The sequence below is a fragment of the Doryrhamphus excisus genome, linkage group LG2, assembly GCF_037039965.1.
Source record: "Doryrhamphus excisus strain RoL-2023G ecotype Guam linkage group LG2, RoL_Dexc_Guam_v1.1, whole genome shotgun sequence".
Lineage (NCBI taxonomy): Eukaryota > Metazoa > Chordata > Actinopteri > Syngnathiformes > Syngnathidae > Doryrhamphus > Doryrhamphus excisus.
Genome location: NC_136358.1, coordinates 17,988,315 through 18,014,069, shown reverse-complemented (window position 1 = coordinate 18,014,069; position 25,755 = coordinate 17,988,315). Strand labels below are relative to the sequence as shown.

Sequence of the window (25,755 nt, the reverse complement as noted above, 5' to 3'; positions counted from 1 at the left end):
ATTATTCAAATTGTGCCAATTAAGCAGCGCTAAAAACCTCCTATCTCTCTGAAATCACTGTACAATTTCCACCCCATCTTCAGCTCGCTCAAAGGCCAGTGTGTGGTGCGTTAGTCACGGACAATTATCAATTAGCACAGATGAAATGGCCACTTGAAAAGAGCACTCAAAATACATCTCTATCCGGTTCTACCTGCCGCTGGATTCGACCGGCTGAGCAACGCACACTACAGCTAAAAATCAGGGATGCAGGCCTTTTTGTGGGGATCTGTTTTTTTCCCAGTATTTTCCATCCTATACGTGTTTTTAGAATGTTGTATTCTGGTATTAAACCATGACAAAGTTTCAGATAAAGCCGTTAGCACATTTGGAAGTGAGCCCTAAAAGAAGTTTGGCTCAAAATGCTCGGTTTCAGTGACTTTTTTCCAACACTGGTTCATTGTGACATCACAGTGAGCAGGACTTCCTTATATGGGCATTCCCAATACAAGATGTAAACCTGCCACATTGAAAATTCCCCCATGTTAGCATGGAGTATGACCAAAAACAGACCAAGGAAAAGACAGCCGGAATAGGTGCAGATTCTGAAAGATCTCGAAAGGTTTCTTCTGTGCAGTAACGTTTGCGCATTTGGAAGTGAGACCTGAAAAAAGTTTGGCTCAAAACGCTCGGTTTCAGTGACTTTTTTTCCATCACTGGTTCATTGTGACATCACAGTGAGCAGGAATTCCTTATATGGGCGTTCCCAATACAAGCTGTAAGCCTGCCACATTGAAAATTCCCCCATGTTAGCATGGAGTATGACCAAAAACAGACCAAGGAAAAGACAGCCGGAATAGGTACAGATTCTGAAAGATCTCGAAAGCTTTCTTCTGTGCAGGTTATTGTGTGAAGCAGCTCTACAGGAATCCACAACTCAATACAAATGAACGTAATAGGTCCCCTTGAAAAGACAATTAGAGCTCTTGGAGTGTTTGCCCCAAGCTCTTTCACCCATATGCTAAACATTTGCATGCATGCAGAGACTTCGCATTCATGCACACGCCGCCAGGCAATGCTGTCACATTCTGTGGATATCTGCATCCTCTTCCTCCAGAGTGTGAAATGTGCGTCACCGTTTTGACTGACATTTAAAAAAAAAAATCATTACATTCCATATTCTGGTTCATATGTCTCAAGTCAAACATTATGTCTAGCTTTTGTAATAATTTCATCAGCTTATTTCACCACTCCTACAACAACATTCATTTATTCATTCATTTTCTACTGCTTATCCTTTCAAGGGTAGCAGGGGAGTGCTGGAGCCTATACCAGCTGTTTTTACTGGTAGCCAGCCAATCACAGGGCACATATAGACAAACAACCATTCACACTCACATTCATACCTATGGACAATTTGGAGTCGCTAATTAACCTAGCATGTTTTTGGAATGGGGGAGGAAACTGGAGTACCCGGAGAAAACCCACACATGCACGGGGAGAACAAGCAAACTCAAGGAAAGAGATGGCTGAGGGTGGGATTGAACTCGGGTCTCCTAGCTGTGAGGCCTGCGTGCTAACCACCTAATTTTCTACTGCTTATCTTCACAAGGGTTGCGAGGGGAGTGCTGGAGCCTATCCCAGCTGTTTTCAGGCGAGAGGCGGGGTACACCCTGGACTGGTGGCCAGCCAGCCAATCACAGGGCACATATAGTCAAACAACCATTCACACTCACATTCATACCTATGGACAATTTGGAGTCGCTAATTAACCTAGCATGTTTTTGGAATGTGGGACGAAACTAGAGTACCTGCATGCACGGTGAGAACATGCAAACTCCACAAAGAAATGGCCGAGGGTGGAATTGAACTCGGGTCTCCTAGCTGTGAGGCGTGTGTGCTAACCACACGGCCACCATGCAGCCTGGTTTAATACATTCATTCATTCATTTTCTACCGCTTATCATCATGAGGGTCGCGGGGGAGTGCTGGAGCCTATCCTAGCAGTCTTTGAGCGAGAGGCGGGGTACACCCTGGTCTGGTGGCCAGCCAATCACAGGGCACATATCGTCAAACAACCATTCACACTCACATTCATACCTATGGACAATTTAGAGCATGTTTTTGGAATGTGGGAGGAAAACGGAGTACCCGGAGAAAACCCACACATGCACGAGAAGAACATGCAAACTCCACACAGAGATTACCGAGGGTGGAATTGAACTCGGGTCTCCTCGCTGTGAGGCCTGCGCGCTAACCACTCACGTTATGTGAAGTGTATGTCTGATTTAAGCAACTCATTTGCATGTACGTAAATAGGTCAAAGGTCAGAGCTGCATGCATGCAAAACACGTTCTTGCATTGAAAAAGTGTGTCATCACAACTAAAGCCTCACAATCCAGACATGAAAAGATCCAGACGTGCAAACAGAAAGGCTAGATAAGAGTCTAAGAGTGGTACAGGTTGTGTTTATGCCACAGGCGCTGGCACTATGATGCTAGCCAACACACACACACACACACACACATATACACACATACAGAGGCTTAGCAGATGGGCTAGAGTTGCTGAGTGGCAGATAAAGAAAAACCAGAGCGCGGCTTTGCTATCACAATCTAACAAACTAATCAGTTTAAGGCCCACCAAAGCCACAGTAGGCCCAGATTTAGCGTGGCTTTCGAACAGTGAAAGACGACTTTGTGACTCATTGCCGAGTTTCAGCGCGGGAAAAAACGCCGAAACATCGTGATGCGGACGGGCGCCGACTCACCCGACGACTACGATGATGAAGTCCAGCAGATTCCATCCGTTCCTCAGGTAGGCATTGGGGTGGAAGAGTAAGCCGTAGGCTATCACTTTCAGGAACGCTTCCACGGTGAAGATGATGAGGAACAGGTACTCCACACGCTCCTGCAAAGAGACACGTGCGAAAGAAAACGTTTTATACCGTGGGGACATTTTTCACGACGGCAGCACTCTTGCACCCCCAGACCGCCATAATGTTGCCAGCTACAGTACAACCAAGGATGTACTCCTATTGTACTCCTATTTTCATTCATTTTCTACCGCTTATCCTCACAAGGTTCGCGGGGGGTGCTGGAGCCTATCCCAGCTGTCTTCGGGCGAGAGGCGGCGTACACCCTGGACATGTCGCCAGCCAATCACAGTACTCTAAAGCATATTCTGTACTATTATCCCTTGAGAGGATATCATAAATGTGCTTATTATTGTTTGCGTCCATGTCCATTTGGTTTGTTTAAACTAAGTGCTTCACTTCCTGTCTTAACTGCGTGTACGAGACTTTTACTGAGATTGCTGTCACAGCCATGACCCCCGACTGAGAGAGAAGGGGGTCCTGGGAAATGGCCCCAAAGGGCCTCCAGGAAGAGAAAGAAGTGGGTATTACGTAACACGACAGCACTTTTTTGTACACCTCATATAAATAACATGACAAGGAACTGATGGAGACTTTTAGATACAAAAAACACCCACTCTCTCTCTCTCTCTCCCTTGGAGGTGGTTCATAAAAAAAATATTTGGTTTCATCCATCAATCTGTCCGCGCTGACCCTTTGTATGGGTCCTGGTGGTTTCCCATGGCGCACACTCGCGCTGGGCCAGAGGTTTGAGGCTAAGAGGTCAACCAGATCTCACCAGACTATACTGTGGGAGGAACCGGAGGAGAAACCTGAAGAAATATAAAACCTTGGCCTTTAACCTTCAGCTACCCAAACATATGGCTGCTTTAATCTTTTACAAGTCATATTTAATATTACAAATATACAAAATTATTCCCTTATTTAATTGGTTCTGGCTTCAACCGTGATAGGTGAATTCCTGCTAAGTATGACTCTTTATTTATAAGTGCAATATTTTTGTAGTTAGACCATATAATACATTTTTATGACCTTCTAAACGTGGTTTTTGGCATTATTAGAGCCCTGTAGACCTGAAATAACACCCCTATAGTCAACTTTACACTCATATTACACACTATAGTAAACATTTTAAGATAGAATAAGACATTGGCAGAGTTCCTTATTGTTGTTTTTTTTAGTTTGGGATGGCTTTCAGTGACTTCCTTGTATGGGCATGCCCGGAACAAGTTGTACACGCTGTGGGTACAATCCCAGCGTAGTGGGAGGTGGGCCGTGGGTGGAATACATTAAAACAGAACGTTTTGTAAATCCAAGGAAATCCAAGGAAATCCAGCTGGAATAGGTACAGATTCTGAAAGATCTAGAAAGCTTGCATGCAGTTCCTCTATAGGAGTCTACAACTCAATGCAAAGCAGTATAAGCAGTTGGTGTTTGCTAAATACAAGGATGAAGAGTCTTGAACCAGTCATGATGTGCTATATAAAATAAAAATAAAAATAAAAATAAAAATAAAAATAAAAATAAAAATAAAAATAAAAATAAAAATAAAAATAAAAATAAAAATAAAAATAAAAATAAAAATAAAAATAAAAATAAAAATAAAAATAAAAATAAAAATAAAAATTATATTAGGAAAGCAGGAAGTGAACAAATATAACAGTTACTGATTGTAAAAGTACCAGATGGAGGGGTAGGATTTAATAAGCTTTGCTTCTTCCTACTCCTTTTGGACATGTGGAACTGTGAACTGATTATGTGATGCATTCAATTGTAATCTGATGCATGTTCAAATGAAATTAAACCATTACCATTACAAAGGGCTGAAAATGAGCATAATAGTAAAAAAAAGTCTGGACAGGCCATGTTTCGAGGCAAACCGAACTGACCCAAGGCTTCATGGAGGTGGTCCGTCCCATTAAAAGGTCTCATTTCCAGGTGAGAGATAAAGATGAAGATTTTCCATGAAACACCTTTTGCTCCTTTTATTTCTTTCATGTGTCATTTGCAGAGACTTTCAATAATTGATTGTTTGTACATTCATCACCCTTCACCGCACAGCGAGTCGTCTAATTAATTACACACACACACACACACACACACACACCGGTATATATGATGATAAAACATGGCTCTCCATCACTGTCTAGCACACACACACACATATAATAAAAAGATGCTGCCAGTGACAGGCGCTGAAGAAAAGGAGAACATCTGGAAGGAACAGCTCAGCATGCCCCCCCCACCCGATGCGGCCTCCAAAAGGGCAAAATCCATAATCTAATCTGGTTAGCGATGGGGAAGGAATGAGAGGCTAAAAGATGGAGGAAAGGTGAGCGTGTGGCGGCGGTAATTGGGTTAAGCGTAATAGGTCAACTCAACCGCCTATCCATCAGCTCGGCCAATCGGATTACGGCATCGACGTTCCCGGCGTACCTTTACGTTCGCCTTGACCTTCTGTGTTGTGGATTAGAGCTTTGTTTTGTACGGACAGCCCGGGCCCTTGATGGAGGGGGGCGGGTGGGGGGGGGGGGGTCATTGATTGTCTCAATACTTTTGTCCATTGAGTGTATCATTTACACCAATGTCAACTCTTCTTTCTTTCTCCCTTCTTTCACTCCCACTCTCTCCATCCGTCTTAGGTGCCAACCACAAGTTACCATAGAGACCAAGATGGGTTCCCACGTTACCATGGAAACTGCAGGCTGCAGCACACACACATACACACACATACACACACCGATCAGCACTGTACCAAGTATACACACATCACGTGGAGCGAATTGCTACTTTACTGTCACATATAACAATAACAAATATAATACTTTATCAATATCAAATAAAAACACTTGTTTGTAATCTGCGCCATGCTAACATGCTAACATGCTACATTCATCACCATTTCAATTAACAAACCTAAGCTCCGGGCAACGATTACGTTAAAGATTACACTTGTATAATCCTACTCAGTGACCCTTGACCCTTGACCCTTGCATTGATCGGACATGCACCACTAATTGAAGGGCTAGTGCATCTTTATGTGACTGCACGAGTGCTGCCGGCACCGGGTATATGCCTACATTAAAGGGAAACATGAATGTACTGTGACATTGTTGCATGGCGACAGTACTGTATAAATACTAATACTTTGGAGGAGCAGTATACAGCTTGTACAGTAGTATAGATTCATTTAGATCAAAGCATGTAGATACGCAGAGACATTTTTTATATTTAACATTATTATTGGTGACAAAGTGTATTTTAAATATTACACATTTTTTGTAACAAATTTTCATATTTAGATTTTCTTCTACATTTTTTCTTGTAGTATTATACTTTTATTTTTATAGTATTTTGACTTCATTTTGACTTATATTATATATTATATTCATAACATTGATTATATTAATAACATTGACAATATTAATTATTATATCATAATTAATAATATTAATATATTATCTATTATTTTTGTCTTAATATTATGACTTTATTTTCTTTTATTTGTTTTCCATATTTTGCCTTAATTGTCGGAAAACCACTGCTCTTTCTTCAATTTTTGCTGTTTTTCAATTTTTATGATGTGCCAAGAGTCCATAAAAATCAAACAAAAACAGCCCCCGGGCCGCACTTTGGACACCCCTAGTCTAACAAGTCAGCAACACAAGTGAGCAGCAAGATAATGATGGTGGTAGCGTGATGGTGTGGGGCTGCACGAGTGCTGCCGCCACAGGAAGAGCTGCGGTTCATAGAGGGAAACATGTGCTGTCACATTCTGGAGCAGAAACAGGTTTTTCCAACATGACAAGGAGCCCGAACAAGCTAAGGAAGTGGCCGAGTTTTCATGTTCATGTTCAATGAACCGTATCGGCCGGCAGCACTCATGCAGCCCCAGCCCGTGCATTATGTATACAAAGGTGGCGTTTCAATGCATGTTGTTTCATTGTGGATGTGTAATAAAGTAAATAAAAATCGTATCTAAATTGCGAGACTCGTCCATGTCTGACGTGTCACTAATACGCTAGCACGCAACCTGGCGAGCCGACCAAATGCATTACCATGAAGCTTTCATTGTCGTTGAATTCATTATTCATTCATTCACTGTCTTCATGCGCTGTGTTCTGGGTTCAGGCCGCCCCGGCGCGGGGAATGCACAAAAGGGACAAATACAGTCCAAGTGATGTTTATTCAACCCGACCGGCTTGCTTTTAGTACGAGGGAGACAAGGAAAAAGTTAAAATAAACATTAAGGGACGTCTGTAAATACAGACAAAAGTGGCAAAAAGGAGAGAAGAGGAGAGAGATGACAAGAAAGAAAGAGAGAGAGAGAGAGCGAGAGAGAAAGGGAGTAATTGGTCTAAAAATAAAAGAACACAGGAGCATAAATCATCTTCTATAGACAGCCTGCGTGTGTGCGCGTGTGCGAATCCTTGAGAAAGGAGATGAAGGCAGTAAAAGAAAGCAGAGACGATAATGAAACACTGAAGGTGAACGTGTGGATTCAGCGCCGCTCATCACAATATTGTGTGGGTTTTTTATTTTTTTTTTTACACACACAAAAAGGCACAAATGAAGACAAACCGAAGACGCTGCACTGCATCAAGATGCTGCCGACATAAGATAGATGACTAAATCGCAGCGTATGCATGTGTGACACTCTTATGGCTTGATATGGACTATAAGCTAGGGAGGAAGTGGTAATATGTAATGGTTGAATTTCATTTGAACATGCATCAGATTACAATTTAATGCATCCCATAATCAGTCCACATGTCCAAAAGGAGTAGGAAGAAGCAAAGCTTATTAAATCCTACCCCTCCATCTGGTACTTTTACAATCAGTAACTGTTACATTTGTTCACTTCCTGCTTTCATAATATAATTTTTGAAATTTTTAATGTATTTTATTAGTTTTTATTTATTTATTTTTGTATTTATTTTTGTCACGTATCGAAGTAATGGTAATGGTTTAATTTCATTTGAACATGCATCAGATTACAATTGAATGCATCACATAATCAGTTCACAGTTCCACATGTCCAAAAGGAGTAGGAAGAAGCAAAGCTTATTAAATCCTACCCCTCCATCTGGTACTTTTACAATCAGTAACTGTTACATTTGTTCACTTCCTGCTTTCCTAATATAATTTATTTGTTTTGTATTTTATTTTATTTAAATATTCATTATTAATATTAATATATTATATTATTATTATATTATCGTTATGTACAATATATGTATATATTCATATTAATGAAATTATTAATTTATAATATTATTTTAATTCATAATTAATTAAATTATTAATTTATTTTGTATTTTTAATTTTAATTTTTAAATTAAAAAAAATGTTTTTTGCTTATTTTTAGCCTTATGCCTTACTTTAACTGTTTGAAGTTGAACTATATCAGCAAGTTGAAGTATTTGTGATTTTAGAAATAAGGAGTTAGTATGTTCTCTGTAGGCGGCATTATGAATTATCCTTAGTGGCCTTTTTTGCAGTACATTTAGCGAGTGAAGATTGCTTGTATAGTTATTAGCCCATATTTCCACACAATAAGTAAGATATGGTAGAACCAGAGAGCAATAAAGAGTGTGGAGTGATTTCTGATTGAGAACAAATTTTTAAATATTTCCAGCCACCTTATGTTGTATATTTGTAATATGAGGTTTTTCCAGCTTAATATTCATCTATTGTGATCCCCAGAAATTTATTTTTGTTCACCTTTTCAATGTCGATACCGTCTATTTGTATTTGCTGGTGTGTGTCCTTTCTGTTGTTACCAAACAGCATGATTTTAGTTTTATTTAAGTTAAGTAAAAGTTTACTTAAGTGCTGTAACATCCCAATGTGTCCCATTTTTGCACGCAGTAATTCATCTATCCTCAATTGATTCTACAAATCATGTATTTATTTCAGCTCCCTGAAATTTTGAAACTTAAAAAACAAAAAAATAATAATATTTGCAAAGGGGAACAGGTGTCCAAAGTGTAAAAAAAAATCCTTGTTACGTCGCTATCAGGACCAAACATACACCTCTATCTCCTACGAGAGTGCAGTGTGTGTGTGTTTGTTAAGAATGACTCCATCATTCCTTCCTGGTTGAGACCCAGTGGAGCGAGACCAAAGCCCAACACAGTGAAAATGTGCAGACAGAATGAGAAAAATGTGTGTGTGTGTGTGTGTGTGTGTAGCATGCAGAAAAGTGTTACTGATGTAATCATTGGCTGGAGTGTCAAAGAGAATCAATTGTGTTCTCTTATTTCGTTTTTTTTTTTTTAAGGTCAAGATTGAGCAGCATCTCTCCTTGCTGTGGCACCGTGACACCCAAACAGGATTAACTGCAAACACCCACTCCCCTGCGGTTGCCATAGTAGCACTGCTGAAACCCACACGCTATAAAAAGACCTTGCTAACTTATACAAAGACACAAGTTTGTGCATACACATATTTAACAGCGTCTCGTTTTAAAATGCTAGATGCTTAACTTAAGGCTGCACGCTAGCCTACAATACCCAAACTTTTAATGTCAAACCAACAAAGCAATGGCGAGCCAGCCAGGAGCAAAAAGCAGCGCTATTTATTTTTATGTGTTGTGACAGCACAAAGTCTTACTGACACTGTTGCCAACTGCTATTGGCTGTCCTTGATGATGATGATTTAATCGGCTAATTTGCATATTATTTGCATATAATGTTGTGAAAGATGCTGGAGGAAAAAAAAGCCTACCCTTGTGGTGCGTTCACAGACGGACTAACAAAGTGGGAACGCTTAACAAAATATTATGACACAAAACGACAACAAACATGCATAAACTATAGACCAGGGGTGGGCAAACTACGGCTCGGGGGCCACATGCGGCCCACTAAGTGTTTGAATCCGGCCCGCCAGTTTTCTAAGTATTTCAACTTTTACCATACAACTGGCAACATGACTTGCAAGTCAGATGTGTTATTTAGTAAAAAAAAAAAAAAGAATATAATAAACTTGAAAATTAAATTACATATAGTTAGATGTGGGGCTGCACGGCGGACGAGTGGTTAGCATGCAGATCTCGCAGCTAGGAGACCAGGGTTCAATTCCACCAATTCTCTGTGTGGAGTTTGCATGTTCTCCCCGTGCATGCGTGGGTTTTCTCCGAGTACTCCGGTTTCCTCCCACATTCCAAAAACATGCTAGGTTAATTGGCGACTCCACATTGTCCATAGGTATGAATGTGAGTGTGAATGGTTGTTTGTCTATATGTGCCCTGTGATTGGCTGGCCACCAGTCCAGGGTGTACCCCGCCTCATGCCCGAAGATAGCTGGGATAGGCTCCAGCACCCCCGCAAACCTCATGAGGTAAAGCGGTAAAAAATGAATGAATGAATGACTGAATGGGTACTTGTATTGTATATTTCCTAGCTAGCCTTTGGAGTGTTGAGCTGCTGTGTGATGAGTTTTGCGTTCGTTGGAAGACGACACTGTGATGCAGACTGTTCAATTGGTCAATTACATCCTGCGATTTCCAATGGGTTGACATTGTATAGGTCGAGTGGTTAGCACGCAGACCTCACAGCTAGGAGACCAGGGTTCAATTCCACCCTCCCACCATCTCTGTGTGGAGTTTGCATGTTCTCCCCGTGCATGCGTGGGTTTTCTCCCGGTACTCCGGTTTCCTCCCACATTCCAAAAACATGCTAGGTTAATTAGCGACTCCAAATTGTCCATAGGTATGAATGTGAGTGTGAATGGTTGTTTGTCTATATGTGCCCTGTGATTGGCTGGCCGTCCTCCATCACTGCCCCCCCCTGCCATTATGTGTGTGATGATGGTAGATGTTAGCCAGCAGTGGATGACCAGCCATTTGTCTCCTTTGTGGGCTCTTAATTGGCAGCCTTCCTCTCTTACCGCAAACTTGGTTGTTAAACTTTTCTTGCTAACTTGTGTGTGTGTGTGTGTGTTTACATGTGTGATTTATCCTCTCATTAGCTTGTGATGTGCACCCCCCTCCCGCTGAGTGCTGCATGTCCACCATCCCCGCCTGTGCATCATTATTACCCTTCTTTACTTGTCTATCTCGTAGCATAAGGTGTTTTATTTTTTATTCAAGAAAAACATACAAAGAGGCGACATTTACGTAGATTTAGCCAAGCAGTTGATATGTCCTAATGGCTTGAGACAGGACGCGGCTAACATGGCCGTCCTTCATGAGGACACGGCAATGACGCCAACAAATAACTCCACGACGGGTGAAATTAATGGGAGGATGTATGGAAGGACACAGACGGCTGACATATTTACATTGGAAGTCTACAAGTGTCCTCTGTCTTTTTCCACTTTCTTCCCTCCGGAGCGTGCCCATTAGTTCTGCTTGTTCGGGGTTCGATGGAGCCTGTCCCCCCACCCCCCCACCCCCACGCTGGTGCCCTCAGAGACTCAGCTACAGCCTCATCAATCTCCGTTCGCACAGCCGGCGGAGAGAGAGAAAACTGACCCAGAGGCAGCGCGATCCCTGCCCTGAAACCAAGATGGCTGACACAGGGGGCGGGCGGTGTAAGAGGCTTTACAAGAGGGATGAGAGGCCGTTTGGATGGTGGGGTGCCGTTATCGTGCGTCCATCTTTGTTGCGATTGCGCGTGTGTGTGAAGGAGGCGAAAAGGAGATTTCACGGTGCTTTGGCAGTGCACTAAAGGACACAGCGTTCAGGATTTAGACGACGACAACAATTTAATCCCCCCCCCCAAAAAAAAAAACTTGCCTGACCAAACACACACAATAAATACACTTTTTAAAAAATGGTCAACCCACGCATGCACGGGAAGAACATGCAAACTTCACACAGAGATGGCTGAGGGTGGAATTGAACCCTGGTCTCCTTGCTGTGAGGTCTGAGCAGTAACCACTCGACGTCTACAATGTTAACCCGTTGGAAATGGCAAGATGTCATTGACCAATAGAACAGTCTGCATCACAGTGTCGTCTTCCAACAAACGCAAAACTCATCACACAGCAGCTTAACACTCAAAAGGCTAGCTAGGAAATAATTTGGACAATTTGGAGTCGCCAATTAACCTAGCATGTTTTTGGAATGTGGGAGGAAACCGGAGTACCCGGAGAAAACCCACGCATGCACGGGGAGAACATGCAAACTCCACACAGAGATGGCCGAGGGTGGAATTGAACCCTGGTCTCCTAGATGTGACGTCTGCGCGCTAACCACTTGACCGCTGTGCAGCCCGTTATCGTGGTTAATTGGTTCCAAAACCAACTGGATCAGTAAATTTCCGCAAAACAGGATTCAGTAATAGATTAAATAAATTAAATAAATCAAACTTTACTTTTAAGAAAAGTAAATATAAAAAATATAAATAACACTATATCGCAACCTACTATGACTGACCAAAGGGCTCACTCTGTTCATGCTGTTGTTCTATGGAACAAATTAAGGATCGATGGATACATCGGCCAGCCGATATGTCGGGCTGATATTTGCGTTTTTTACTTGAATCGGTATCGGCCGATACGCGCATGGGTTCGCCGATATATTCCGCCGCATGATTTAAAACTTGACACCTGTAATATTTGTTACCATTGTCATTTTTTCATATAAATTGAGGGAGCAAAAGCAGTATCGGCCACAAATATCGGCACAAGCAAAATCGGCCATCGGCTCAGGGTGATGGAAAAAAATCGGTATCGGCCGGAAAAAAAATCATATCGGTCGATCCCTAGAACAAATGCGCCAAGGTTCAGTTTATTTAATTTATTATCACCCGAGTCCCAGTACCCACAATACGACAAATCTTGCCAAGCCACCGTACCGATCCAAGAGAAACAAGCAAGAGCGCCGGCGTCGCCCCTCATCCTGCGTGCCACAGTTTGGCTTTTTCCACGGCCGTCACAACCTTGACTTGCCTCCATAAAACACATTCCTGGAGGAAACACACATTTCATAAACGCAGACGGGGCGGAGCCTGTAATGGCGACGTGGCGGCAAAAACACAAAAACCTCCATATTATGGAGGACTTGGAATCGCTAATGGTGGCGCATAAACAGCGACGTTGTCATCGTTGTTGATAATGTTGTCATAGCCACACAATTAGACGATCAATACACCTGATTAGAATTTTGACACCCCCCCCCATCCTTCCCTTGAGACCATCATGCTTTACTGTTTGCATCATTCATGCTGCTTTGCTCATCTGTGAGCGACAACATGTGTGTGTGTGTGTGTGTGTGTGTGTGACAGGCTGCTCAGCGTGAGAGGACATCGGCTGCGGGCGTCGTTGTAGGTTTGATCAATGTACACGCCGACGTCGATTAATCATGCTTGAGGAGGTAATGGAGCCCATCGCAACACACATCTATCTCCATGTTTTACTTATAAGGAGCGCTCCTAGTCATGGCGGGCTAGCCGGCGATGGAGGACTTATGTACACGCCGTATACTTACATATTTGCATAGTTATATTCAATGATTACCTACTTGTGTTTTCAGTGGAAAAAAGGGCCTATTTTTGGAGGGGAAAACACAAACTGATATTAATAACTAATTAAAAAAAACACAAAGATTAGTCTTTAAATATATTGTACACATAACTTTCTTTATTAGGGCCCGAGCACAGAGCGATAGCTTCAACTTTCCTCACATTTATGAAGGCCTTAACATACATAAAAGCGTAGCAAAATTTGCAAGCTTATTTCATATTTGAAGACTTTTTCCGCCAAAAAATAAATAAATAAATAAAAAAATAAAAAAATAAACTTTACACAGTTTTTTGGGGCATTTCTGCTGTTTTTCAACCTATTACTATTTATTACTATATTATTATTTGTTGTTGTTATTATTATTATTCATTCATTCATTCATTTTCTACTGCTTATCTTCACGAGGGTCGCGGGGGTGCTAGAGCCTATCCCAGCTGTCTATTATTATCATTATTCATTCATTCATTTTCTACCGCTTATCCTCACGAGGGTCGTGGGGGTGCTGGAGCCTATCCCAGCTGTCTATTATTATTATTATTATTCATTCATTCATTTTCTACCGCTTTTCCTCACTAGGGTCGCGGGGGTGCTAGAGCCTATCCCAGCTGTCTATTATTATCATTATTCATTCATTCATTTTCTACCGCTTATCCTCACGAGGGTCGTGGGGGTGCTGGAGCCTATCCCAGCTGTCTATTATTATTATTATTATTTGTTGTTGTTATTATTATTATTCATTCATTCATTCATTTTCTACTGCTTATCCTCACGAGGGTCGCGGGAGTGCTGGAGCCTATCCCAGCTGTCTATTATTATTATTATTATTTGTTGTTATTATTATTACATTCATTCATTCATTTTCTACCGCTTATCCTCACGAGGGTCGCAGGGGTGCTGGAGCCTATCCCAGCGGTCTATTATTAGTTGTTGTTGTTATTATTATTAGCATTCATTCATTTTCTACCGCTTATCCTCACAAGGGTCACGGGGGTGCTGGAGCCTATCCCAGCTGTCTATTATTATTATTATTATTTTTACTTATTCATTCATTCATTCATTTTCTACCACTTTTTCCTCACGAGGGTCGCAGGGGGTGCTGGAGCCTATCCCAGCTGTCTTATTATTATTATTATTTAATTTTTTTGACTATTTCAACAATTTTCCTATTATGACTCCCACATTTTTCCACAAGCTAATTTTCCAAAAATTCCAACTGTACACAATAATAAACATGATTATTGTTATCAGGAATTATCACCCTTTTAGATCACTCATACTCAAGCTGTGGCACAGGTGCCAATGGTGGTACGCGCTACTCTACTCTCAACGGCCCATTTGCAGCAGATTTCTCCTGACAAATAAAGGAGAGAGAGAGGAACAGACGGGAATATTTTTAATAAAGTTATCTAAAAGTGTCCCACCTCTGCCTCGCATCGACCCACATAGCAGCTCCCACAGAGACGGAGAGGAGGAAGAGGAGGAGAAGGAGGAGGAGAGTCCATCACTTTGTCAATACAACATACAGTATACTGCGGCTACCGTGATGCACCGGAGTCACGTTGGTGACATTTAACCATCTGCTGCGGGATCTGAATGCATCACACACACACACACACACGTCCTCACACACCAGGTGATTGTTCACTTGTGTCACCACGCTACGTGTGTGTCTGTTTGTGTTTAATCACCATGTTCCCATAGAAACTGATGTTCCAACATGCGCCAGACCCAGCATGGAGAGAACGCCTCGGTTTTAATGAGATAATGTCATGATGTGATTCCGGGCTAAAGGACCATATTCCCATATTGATCTCCCCTCATTAAATCCATACCTTCCTCAAAGGAGCCCGCATGAAGAGCCTGCTCCCGAGGGATGTGGGATCGTTTAGATGTGAATGGCGCAAAGCAGCGCTTTACGGTACTTTTTAGGCCCACTTTATTTATGATTTATTCACGTAGTAGTGAGCGGTAGTGAGCGGTAGCGTTCGAGGCTACAGCGGGAGGCCCAGCGGCCAATATCGATACATGCAGTGGTTTTCTTCCTGCCTGCGCTTAGAAGCATCCTGAAAAAGCAGCTTGTTGCAAATTAGCCACCTTGCACAAGTTCCTCAGGTGGTGCATTCAAAGGAGTTCAGGTAAAGTTCATTTAGTCCGAAAATGATGTCCTGGCAGCCATTTTCGGCCAGCAGCTCATTTTTGATTGGACTTCGGCATACTATAAATAGATCATCAATTCATGATTAACTCATTCGGACATTTTGGATGATTTTGACACACACACACACACACACACACACATCTACACGATGGACTCTAAGTGTGTACTTCACTTCACTTAATTTGTGTACTTCCAACTGCTACTGCACTACATCGATATGTAGTACATGTATATGCTGTACAACATCTCTTTGCATAACAGCACCGTCAGTGCTGGAGCCTATCCCAGCTGTCTTCCGGCGAGAGGCAGGGTACACCCTGGACTGGTGGCCAGCCAATCACAGGGCACATATAGACAAACAACCATTCACACTCACATTCATACCTATGGACAATTTGGAGTCGCTAATTAACCTAGCATGTTTTTGGAATGTGGGAGGAAACCGGAGTACCCGGAGAAAACCAACGCATGCACGGGGAGAACATGCAAACTGCACACAGAGATGGCCGAGGGTGAAATTGAACTCGTGTCTGCTAGCTGTGAGGCCTGCGAGCTAACCACTCAAGCGCCGTGCAGCCCTCCAACAATATTATTCATCCATTAATTTTCTACCGCTTATCCTCACGAGGGTTGCGGGGGTGCTGGAGCCTATCCCAGCTGTCTTAGGGCGAGAGGCGGGGTACACCCTGGACTGGTGGCCAGCCAATCACAGGGCACATATTGGCAAACAACCATTCACACTCACATTCATACCTATGGACAATTAACCTAGCATGTTTTTGAATGTGGGAGGAAACCGGAGTACCCGGAGAAAACCCACGCATGCACGGGGAGAACATGCAAACTCCACACAGAGATGGCCGAGGGTGGAATTAAACCCTTGTCTCCTAGCTGTGAGGTCTGCGCGCTAACCACTTGACGTCTACAATGTCAACCCGTTGGAAATTGCAGGATGTCAATGACCAATAGAACAGTCTGCATCACGGTGTCGTCTTCCAACAAACGCAAAACTCATCACACAGCAGCTGAACACTCAAAAGGCTACAAATAAAGTTGTCATTTTGGAAAATGTACAAATATAACTATTTCCAATTATTTCCAAATGTTTCCCTTCAATGCGTAATCTCTTGAACGCTACACCGCTCCATGTCTTTTCACTTCCTGGTTGTATTTATGTTATTTATGTATTCATATTAACCTAAATTAGATTGATTTGAGTTGAACCCGAAACTTCAAACAGCCTATAAGTTATTAAATCAGTCAGAAACTCTCAATGTGATTTAGCGTACGCTACAACAACAATCATTAGCTGTGTACCTAATAAAGCGTCCCACTTTCACTTTCTCCTTTCCTGTCCTGATGCTTTGTAGGACAACCATCAGGTGTGTGTGTGTGTGTGTGTGTGTGTGTGTGTGTTCCAGCACCCCTGCACCCTCCTGCTCCTGGGAGGTGACCCAGTTTCCCATGATCCAATGCGGCTGCCGTCTCTAACTGCTGCTGCTGTCGTTGCCGTAGCGATATTGCCATCCCCTTTAATGCCGACTGTGACTGCGCCATGAATAATGGATGGAGAGAGTGACAAAGTAGTAAGCGGAAGACAGGAAGGAAGAAGGGGGAGCGAAGGAGAGATAGGATGGAGAGGACGAAGGGTAGAAGAACAAGATGGAGATATGTTTTTTTTCATTTAAATGTGGCATAATATTGCTTACATATGCGTCTTATATTACTTATTATATTACTATATGCTTGGAAACTGATAAAAGCATTCGACAATGTTTGCTTTTTAATTAAAAGAGACAAAGTTGAATTAAAAATACGCCTAATCAGCATAAAACCGCCCACTCCTTGCCCATATATGGACCTGTGACTGTCGGGTAGCAGAAATATTGAGGTGTTTTTCCCGAGAAATTTCCGGTCATTGCCTTATGGGTAACATAGCTTGACCTAACTGAAGCTGACGGGCCAGGCGGACATGTTTAAAAAGGTCAGTGGTCGCCAAAGGAGACATCAAACACGGCAATATGGCTTTAGGGGACGGGGCCGTGCAGGCCACCCTTCAGTCATTTTTGTGTAGCTTGCGGCTAATCTGTCACGGTGCTGACTGCAGCACACACCTGTTGCAAAGCACTTAAGCCACACACACACACACACACACACATACATATATAACCTTCCAGTACACTTGCCTAACACTCCCATTGCAATCAAGCCAGAAAAATCCAATAGAAGATTTGCACACGCACAAAGTGTACAACACAAATAAATCCAACACATGCCGTGAATAAAACATGCAAGAAGGCTTAAAAGTGCCCACTCGACAGGAAGTGCATATGTTTACTCAATAAAATGAAATGAAAGGACAAGCAAAGTACAGCCGCCACGGCCACACGGATGTTGTGGGAGTTCAAAAACAGAAAATAAAAAAACAAAAAAAAGCAGAGCCTTTTCCTCCAGTAAATGTTCTAATACCACACGCTTTCAACTAGAGGTCTGCAATATTGTCAGGTTCAAACTCCTGTGACACTTGTAAAAAACACTTAAATACAGAAATACAGACGAGACAGACAATAATATTAAAAGTTACTCGCAGCGAGGAGAGTGAAACCACATACCCAGTACGCTATTCTCTTTTCGGGGGTCCCTACTACATGGTCGTGCAACTCTAAAAGGGGGGGGGGGGGGGCGAGCTGTATTTGTTTGTCTATATACGTATGTATGTATATGTGAGAGTAATTACTTTTATTGTTTTATGAGTTCTTATCTTGACACATTCTTGCAGGATTAACATGAACATCTGCAGGGTTGCTGTTTGGGCATCCGGGCACCTCCAGGACCGAGCCTTTTCTTCCAGTAAATGTTCTAATACCACACGCTTTCAACTAGAGGTCTGCAATATTGTCAGGTTCAAACTCCTGTGACACTTGTAAAAAAAACACTTAAATACAGAAATACAGAAGAGACAGACAACAATATTTAAAGTTACTCGCAGCGAGGAGAGCGAAACCACATACCGGGGGGTCAGGGGTCCCTACTACATGGTCGTGCAACTCTAAGGGGGGGGCGAGCTGTATTTGTTTGTCTATATGTGTGTGTATATGTGAGAGTAATTACTTTTATTATTTTATGAGTTCTTATCTTGACACATTCTTGCAGGATTAACATGAACATCTGCAGGGTTGCTGTTGGTGCATCCGGGCATCTCCAGGACTTGGGGGGTCGCTGGGGGTCTCTGATAAGGGTCACGGGAACATTCCAACACTTTCTATTGTCTAAGCAAATGGATATAAGGGTGATAACTAACGCTATAATAATTGTATCTACATTTTATTCGAACAAATATAAAAGGGAGCTAGCATAGTCGTTTGAGTGACTTAGTGTCGATCCAATCAATAGTTTTTTACTGTGACAGCTAATTCCACCGGGCGCATACGCATAGCACATGGTTGCAACACATGGCAATGGCGCCACATGTTAGCTGTTAGCCTTTACTGTCAGTCGCACCTCGTCTGCCTAACAAGCACTTTCATGTGGCGGGAGGCGGGAGGCGGGCTGCAACAGATGCGTACAAGCTATTTCCTGAAATTGTGTCTTTAAAGTCAGTCTGACTTGCCTGCAGTTCTAGAGCAGGGCTTCTCGACCAGTCTCGACTTCCATTTTCCAATGGGAACCAATTTGTATTGAAGTCATTTTTATTTTTATTTATTTGTAATTAATGCCTTCTGATTGAATTGATTATGGAAAAAAATATTTATTTTATTTTAAACTCATATTGGTACTTGTATTGTATATTTCCTAGCTAGCCTTTTGAGTGTTAAACTGCTGTGTGATGAGTTTTGCGTTCGCTGGAAGACGACACTGTGATGCAGACTGTTCTATTGGTCAGTGACATCCTGCGATTTCCAACGAGTTGACATTGTAGACCTCACAGCTAGGAGACCCGGGTTCAATCCCACCATCGGCCATCTCTGTGTGGAGTTTGCATGTTCTCCCCGTGCATGCATAGGTTTTCTCCGGGTACTCCGGTTTCCTCCCACATTCCAAAAACATGCTAGGTTAATTAGCGACTCCAAATTGTCCATAGGTATGAATGTGAGTGTGAATGGTTGTTTGTCTATATGTGCCCTGTGATTGGCTGGTTGGCCACCAGTCCAGGGTGTACCCCGCCTCTCGCCCGAAGACAGCTGGGATAGACTCGAGCGGTAGAAAATGAATGAATGAATGATCAGTTTTCAAATATATAATTTCATGTTAAAATATATAAAATATTGGAATATATTGATGTAAAAAAATTGTAAAATTATTGTAAAAAATAAAAAAAAAATACAAAAATTTGCTATAAAATGGAATAAAAAGTGTTCATTAAAAAGCACCAAAATGTCATAAAACAAAATAACGGCTTAATAATAATAATAATAATAATAATAATAATAATAATAATATACAGCTTCAATAGTTAAAATACATTTAATCATACTGCAGATTATTGAAATAATAAACATATTTGTTAATATAAAGAAATAAACATATTTCTGTATTTGTTGAGGGTGCACGGCGGATGTTTTGGGATAGGCTCCAGCACCCCCCCCCCGCGACCCTCATGAGGACAAGCGGTAGAAAATGAATGAATGACATTGTAGATTACGCATTTTGATTTTTGACCTACACACAATTAGGGCATCAAACTTCCTGTTGCTGTTTTTAATAGTAAATTCTTCACTTTTTATCACTTTGAATAAGCTTTCTTTTTTTGTGTGTGTGTGTGTATCTGTGTGTACTTAGCGATAATGACAATAATAATCGTGGCCAGCAGGCAAAATCTGGTACCTGTTCTTACAGCTTTTGGAACAAATACCACCCGCCACGCTCTTTTCATGCGGGCCAAATATATCCAGTGGAGTTTGTTTTTTTTAAGCCATAAATGCCGTGTTTGGGAATGTTGTGCCCAAAATGCTCCCGTCTAGCCGCGTAGAATGTGTATTTAAAACGGTGATTCCTGGCAGACAAAGCTAGTTATAACGGCTTGATGTATTTTCTGCAAACAGCCCAGCTTGTCCTTTTTCCTCTATTTCCGTCTTATCTCGTCCCTCTCTCTCTCTTTCTCTCTCTCTGTCTGTCTCTCGCTGCTTCCCTGATCTAATTAGAATGCCATCTTTAATTCAACACACACACACACACACACACACACACAGCTGCAGTGTAAACACGCTGTGTCATATTAGAAAGTCACAATCCACCGTGTCATGATTGGGATGCTCGGCGGCCGTGAGATTCGGGATATGATGTAGGGAATGGCGGGAAAAAGACATGCCTCCATCGGCTTTATTGCTACAGAGCTTATTTCCAAAATGGAGGCGGACGGCTGGCAATGATGATGATGATGATGATGCATTACATTATTATTTTTATGATTATTCCAGGACGGTGTGGAGGTGCAAGCGCATTGGCCCACTCGTGACATAACCGTGTGCACGTGGGAGAAGAAGCGTTGGATTGTGTCCACGGCTCGTTCTAGAATCTTCCACCTCACGAGTTCCATTTAATAACGGTTGACGATTGTGAGTCTATTCCACTCCAGTGCTATAGGGGGCAGTAATACGGTGAGTGCAAGAGTCTTTTTGGTTGGGCTTTGGCTTTTCCCGTCAGAGAGTGAATGGCTTTGGGACAGGAACTTCATCAAGTTGGGACATCAGCGCTATTTGTAGCCGTTAGCTCATTCGCTACCAAAGAGTTTTGTTTATGTTGTGGCATCGATATTTTGGATCCATATATGGTTGAATTTGTGTCAAAGTGAGCCTAACTCCTAACCCTAATTGATATGAAAAATGTTAGCAAATGTGAATAAAAATGAATTATAGCTCCACCACGGTATCAAAAAATCCCCCAAAAGATTCCAAAATGTATTAATTAATCAATTATTTTTTAATTGACAAAAATATATGAAAGAACATATATATTTTTGTATATATTTTTGTTGTAAACAAACAAAACAACAAATAAGGTTGTCATTTAGGAACATTAGATGGTAGAAGATGTGGTAGAAAATGTTAGAATGCTTCAAGAATTAGTCATTGTAATGAGAATAAAATTCTTAAACTTTAAATTAAAAAACCGAAGCCAGAAAAAAATGAAAAAAACTTGCTTTAATTCTCAAGGAAAAAAAATTCTAAATATTAAAAAAAAAGTCTTATCCTAATGGAAAAAATTCAAAATTTTACAACTAAATAGAACTAATATTATAAGTAATAATAAAGTCATTTTAGTAACAAAGTTGAAATATTAAAGAAAAATATATATTTATTTAAATGTTGTAATATTATGAGAAACAAACAAAACAAAATAAAGTTGTACTTTTTGGAAAATTAGGTTGGGGAAAGGATTATTATTCATTTTTCCATATACACCCAAAGCTGTAGCATCACGAAAAGCAAAAAACTGTTTTGTTTTGTGGTTGACTATGACCTAATATAAGTCCAAAAAAATGCATATTTAAGCAAGGGTTAAAACCCTAACCCTAACCCAGACGTCCAAAAATGGAATGCTCTTTCCATCAAGTTAGCTCATTCGCTACCAAAGAGTGTTGTTTATGTTGTAGCATAGATATTTTGGATCCATATATGGTTGAATTTGCGTCAAAGTGAGTCCAACCTTAACCCCTAACCCTAATTGATATGAAAAATGTTAGCAAATCAAAAACTCCCCCAAAAGATTCCAAAATGTTATGAACGCTTATGAAGCCTGATTTGACATGAAAAAAAACCCAAACCAGCAAAAATGAAAAAACTATAATATATTTCTATATAATTCTTCGGAAAAAAAGTCAAAATATTAAAAGAAAAAAGTCTAATGGAAAAAAGGCAAAATTTTACAACTAAATAAAACTAATATTATAAGTAATAATAAAGTCATTTTAGAAACAAAGTTGAAATATTAAAGAAAATATATTTCTTTAAAAGTCACAATATTATGAGAAACAAACAAAACAAAATAATGTACTTTTTGGAAAATTAGGTTGGGAAAAAGATTATTATGTAATAGTATTATAATAGCATTAATAATAATCTAATAATTAATTAATAATTATTCCAAATTGTATTAATTAATCAATGATTTTTTTTTATTGACTGTTTTGTTTTGGGCTGCACGGCCGATCAGTGGTTAGCGCACAGACCTCACAGCTAGGAGACCCGGGTTCAATCCCGGGCCATCTCTGTGTGGAGTTTGCATGTTCTCCCCGTGCATGCGTGGGTTTTCTCCGGGTTCTCCGGAGTGTGAATGGTTGTTTGTCTATATGCGCCCTGTGATTGGCTGGCCACCAGTCCAGGGTGTACCCCGCCTCTCGCCCGAAGACAGCTGGGATAGGCTCCAGCAACCCCCGCAACCATTGTGAGGATAAGCGGTAGAAAATTAATGAATGAACCTAATATAAGTCCAAAAATGCATATTTTAGTAAATGTTATGTATTTTTGGCCCAAATTAATCATTTTCAAGAACAAAAACATTACCAAACAATTAGAGACAGATAGCCAGATATTGCAAACTGCAGCTAAAACAGAACTTTGAATCGCCGACATCACATCCTGTCCGTATGAAAGACGCACATGTCGCACAAGTCTCACTTGTGTCTTACATAAATGGCGTATTTCCTCTGATCATATCCACAACATATGTAATATGAGTGCAAATGCGAATATAGGGATGCTATTTCTTGTCAAGAGGGCTCTAATAATAATAAACAATGGATTACTGTATAAATGTAGCCAGGCTTACTGCAGGTATAAATTTGCGGGTGCCGAATGCTAAAATGTTGGCAGTTTATTATTCTTAAAAAGAGCTTCAGGCAGAAGAAGAGTTTCATGTAAAAAAAAATTAAAAAAGGAAAAAAAAGGCCGTAGTCCGGCATGTGGAGACATATTGACGCTAAAGCTGTTGAAAGCATCGGTCATGTACGGAAATAAACGGAATAAAAACACTGTCTGTCAATGGAGTCTCATTTTATCTTTTGTGTTTCACTAACTCTTCTTCTTTCTTTCTCATCTCTCTTTCTTTCTCTCTCACTTGCTACCTGGCAACAAGCTGGTTGCCTCGGCGACAGTGCTTAACAGCTTCACGTTTACTGCCCTGGATGGTTTGTGTGTGTGTGTGTGTGTGTGTTTGAGTATCCACATGTTCTATAATATAAAAACTAACCTTTCAAAGTTGAAACTGCAGCTCGGTTTGAATGAAAATATGATTTTGGTGGCTTGACAATGAAAAAAGTTGGTAAAATCTCCATCACGGATGAATTATTCGGTTATTTTATCAGAGCTAAAATGTTTTGTAGGCCAAAAATGGACATATAGGATCTGAAACTGTGTCAAAAATGAGGTTTTGAGATATCTGGTACATCTCGCCGGCGTGACGCGCCAGGCCGTTTCTAAGTGGTTAGTCAGCGATAAAGCATCTCCCGCTGCGAGTTTCACACCCCGACGACAGATGGGCCGCCAACCAGAAGACGGCTTTTGGTTACATTGTGTCCGCCAAGCGAGAGATGTTTATCAAGCGTTCCCGTCCGCCGCTTGACCATGTTTGGACAAAAAAAAGAAGGTAAGCGCGGGACAGCGGGCGGCATCCTCGGTGTTAACTTGACATTTTAACGAGTCGGGATGGAGGGGGGGGGATTTTTGTGTTTAGGCCAACAGCTTCAGTATTTATAATTACAAAGAGTCGTTAACAAGCTGCTTCCTCCTCCTCCGCCTGGGTTTAATTGTCACGGCAACATTGTTACAATGCTAATGAACATAAACAGTGACACAACGAGATGTACGTTATGTACAATAAAATACAACGACAAAACAGTGGGCTAGCTGGATAATTGCTATTAGCATTTGTCAACAAAGCTACGCTTATGAAGCCCGATTTGGCATGCTAAATCTTGTGTTAGCAAGCTATTAGCAAGGTACGTAATGTGAACGTTTGATTATTTTGCTGTGTCTTGGCTATGCTTTTAGTAGCATAGAGTTGAAATATTAAAGAAAACGTATATTTTTCTTGTAAACAAACAAAACAACAAATAAGGTTGTCATTTAGGAACATTAAATGGTAGAAGATGTGGTAGAAAATGTTAGAATGCTTCAAGAATTAGTCATTGTATTGAGAATAAAATTCACCAACATTTTAAATTTAAAAAAAAACAGCAAAAATGAAAAAAACTTGCTTTAATTCTTAGGAAAAAAAAGTCTAAATATTTTAAAAAAAGTTGTATTCTAAGGGGGGAAAAATTTTACAACTAAATAAAACTAAAATTATAAGGAATACTAAAGTAATTTTAGTAACAAAGTTGAAATATTAAAGAAAATTATATATTTATTTAAGTCACAATATTATGAGAAACAACAACAAAACAAAATAATAGTAGTATTAGTATATAGTAACTATAGTAATTAATAATAATAATAACAATAATAATATAATCAAATAATTTATAAAGTTATATAAATTTACAAATTATTTATAAAGAATTAATTAATAATAATATAATAGTATTATGGTAACACAGAAGAAAATATATAAATATATATTAAAATAAAATATTATTTAAAAAATGTAAACAAAGACTGAAGTTGATAATAGAGGGCTTTTTCACCGATAATCATAAAGCTTATGTTCATGTGTTGTATCCTTTCATTTTTCCGTATATATTATACATACATATTCCTAGCCATAGCATCACAAAAAGCAAAAAAACATGGCCGACTCCCAGAGATTGAATGCACAGTCATTGAAATGATGTTGGTAAAACTGAAGCAGGAGCTCAACACTCCAAGACATCTTTCATATTCCCATTGAATGGCCGCCACATTAGCGCTTATGCTAATGGCTGTATTGTATTGGTTAATAATATTAGTGTGGATGCTTTGAGAGGTGCGTGGTGTGAGCTTTGCGAGAGAGGATGAGGCTCCGAGTGGACTCATCGTCCCCAGCTGGCTCCTTCACTGGGTCCTCATGACACATCCAGCCTAATTGGAGAGGAATTAGCTCAACGAGTCTTAACGACATGCTAGCATACACACACACACGCGGCTCTCCGCGGAGGATTGCTCTCATTTCTTAAGCATGTTGCAAACCTGCAAACATGCTAAAATAGTTTTTAAGTCAACGCCCCATGTGACCGGCCTTCTTGTCTTGGGTCCCCGCCCTGCAGCGTTTGTGTTTAGCCTGCTCGGTCCTTTGGGCAACGTTATGGCTCTCGCTTGGCGTCGGGCTCCATCGGTCTGGGCCGCAGTCCAAGCAGCTC

At 40.8% G+C, this 25,755-nt stretch overlaps 1 protein-coding gene across 2 annotated transcripts in view; it reads right to left on the bottom strand.

Moving 5' to 3' along the window:
- cacna1c (calcium channel, voltage-dependent, L type, alpha 1C subunit) overlaps positions 1-25,755 on the bottom strand; it is a 143,400-nt gene that overhangs the window by 60,936 nt on the left and 56,709 nt on the right. For both annotated transcript variants that reach the window (XM_078787170.1, XM_078787173.1), the window contains exon 4: positions 2,750-2,889. In XM_078787170.1, the coding sequence (XP_078643296.1) occupies positions 2,750-2,889 (140 nt within the window). The remainder of the gene's footprint in view (positions 1-2,749; positions 2,890-25,755) is intronic.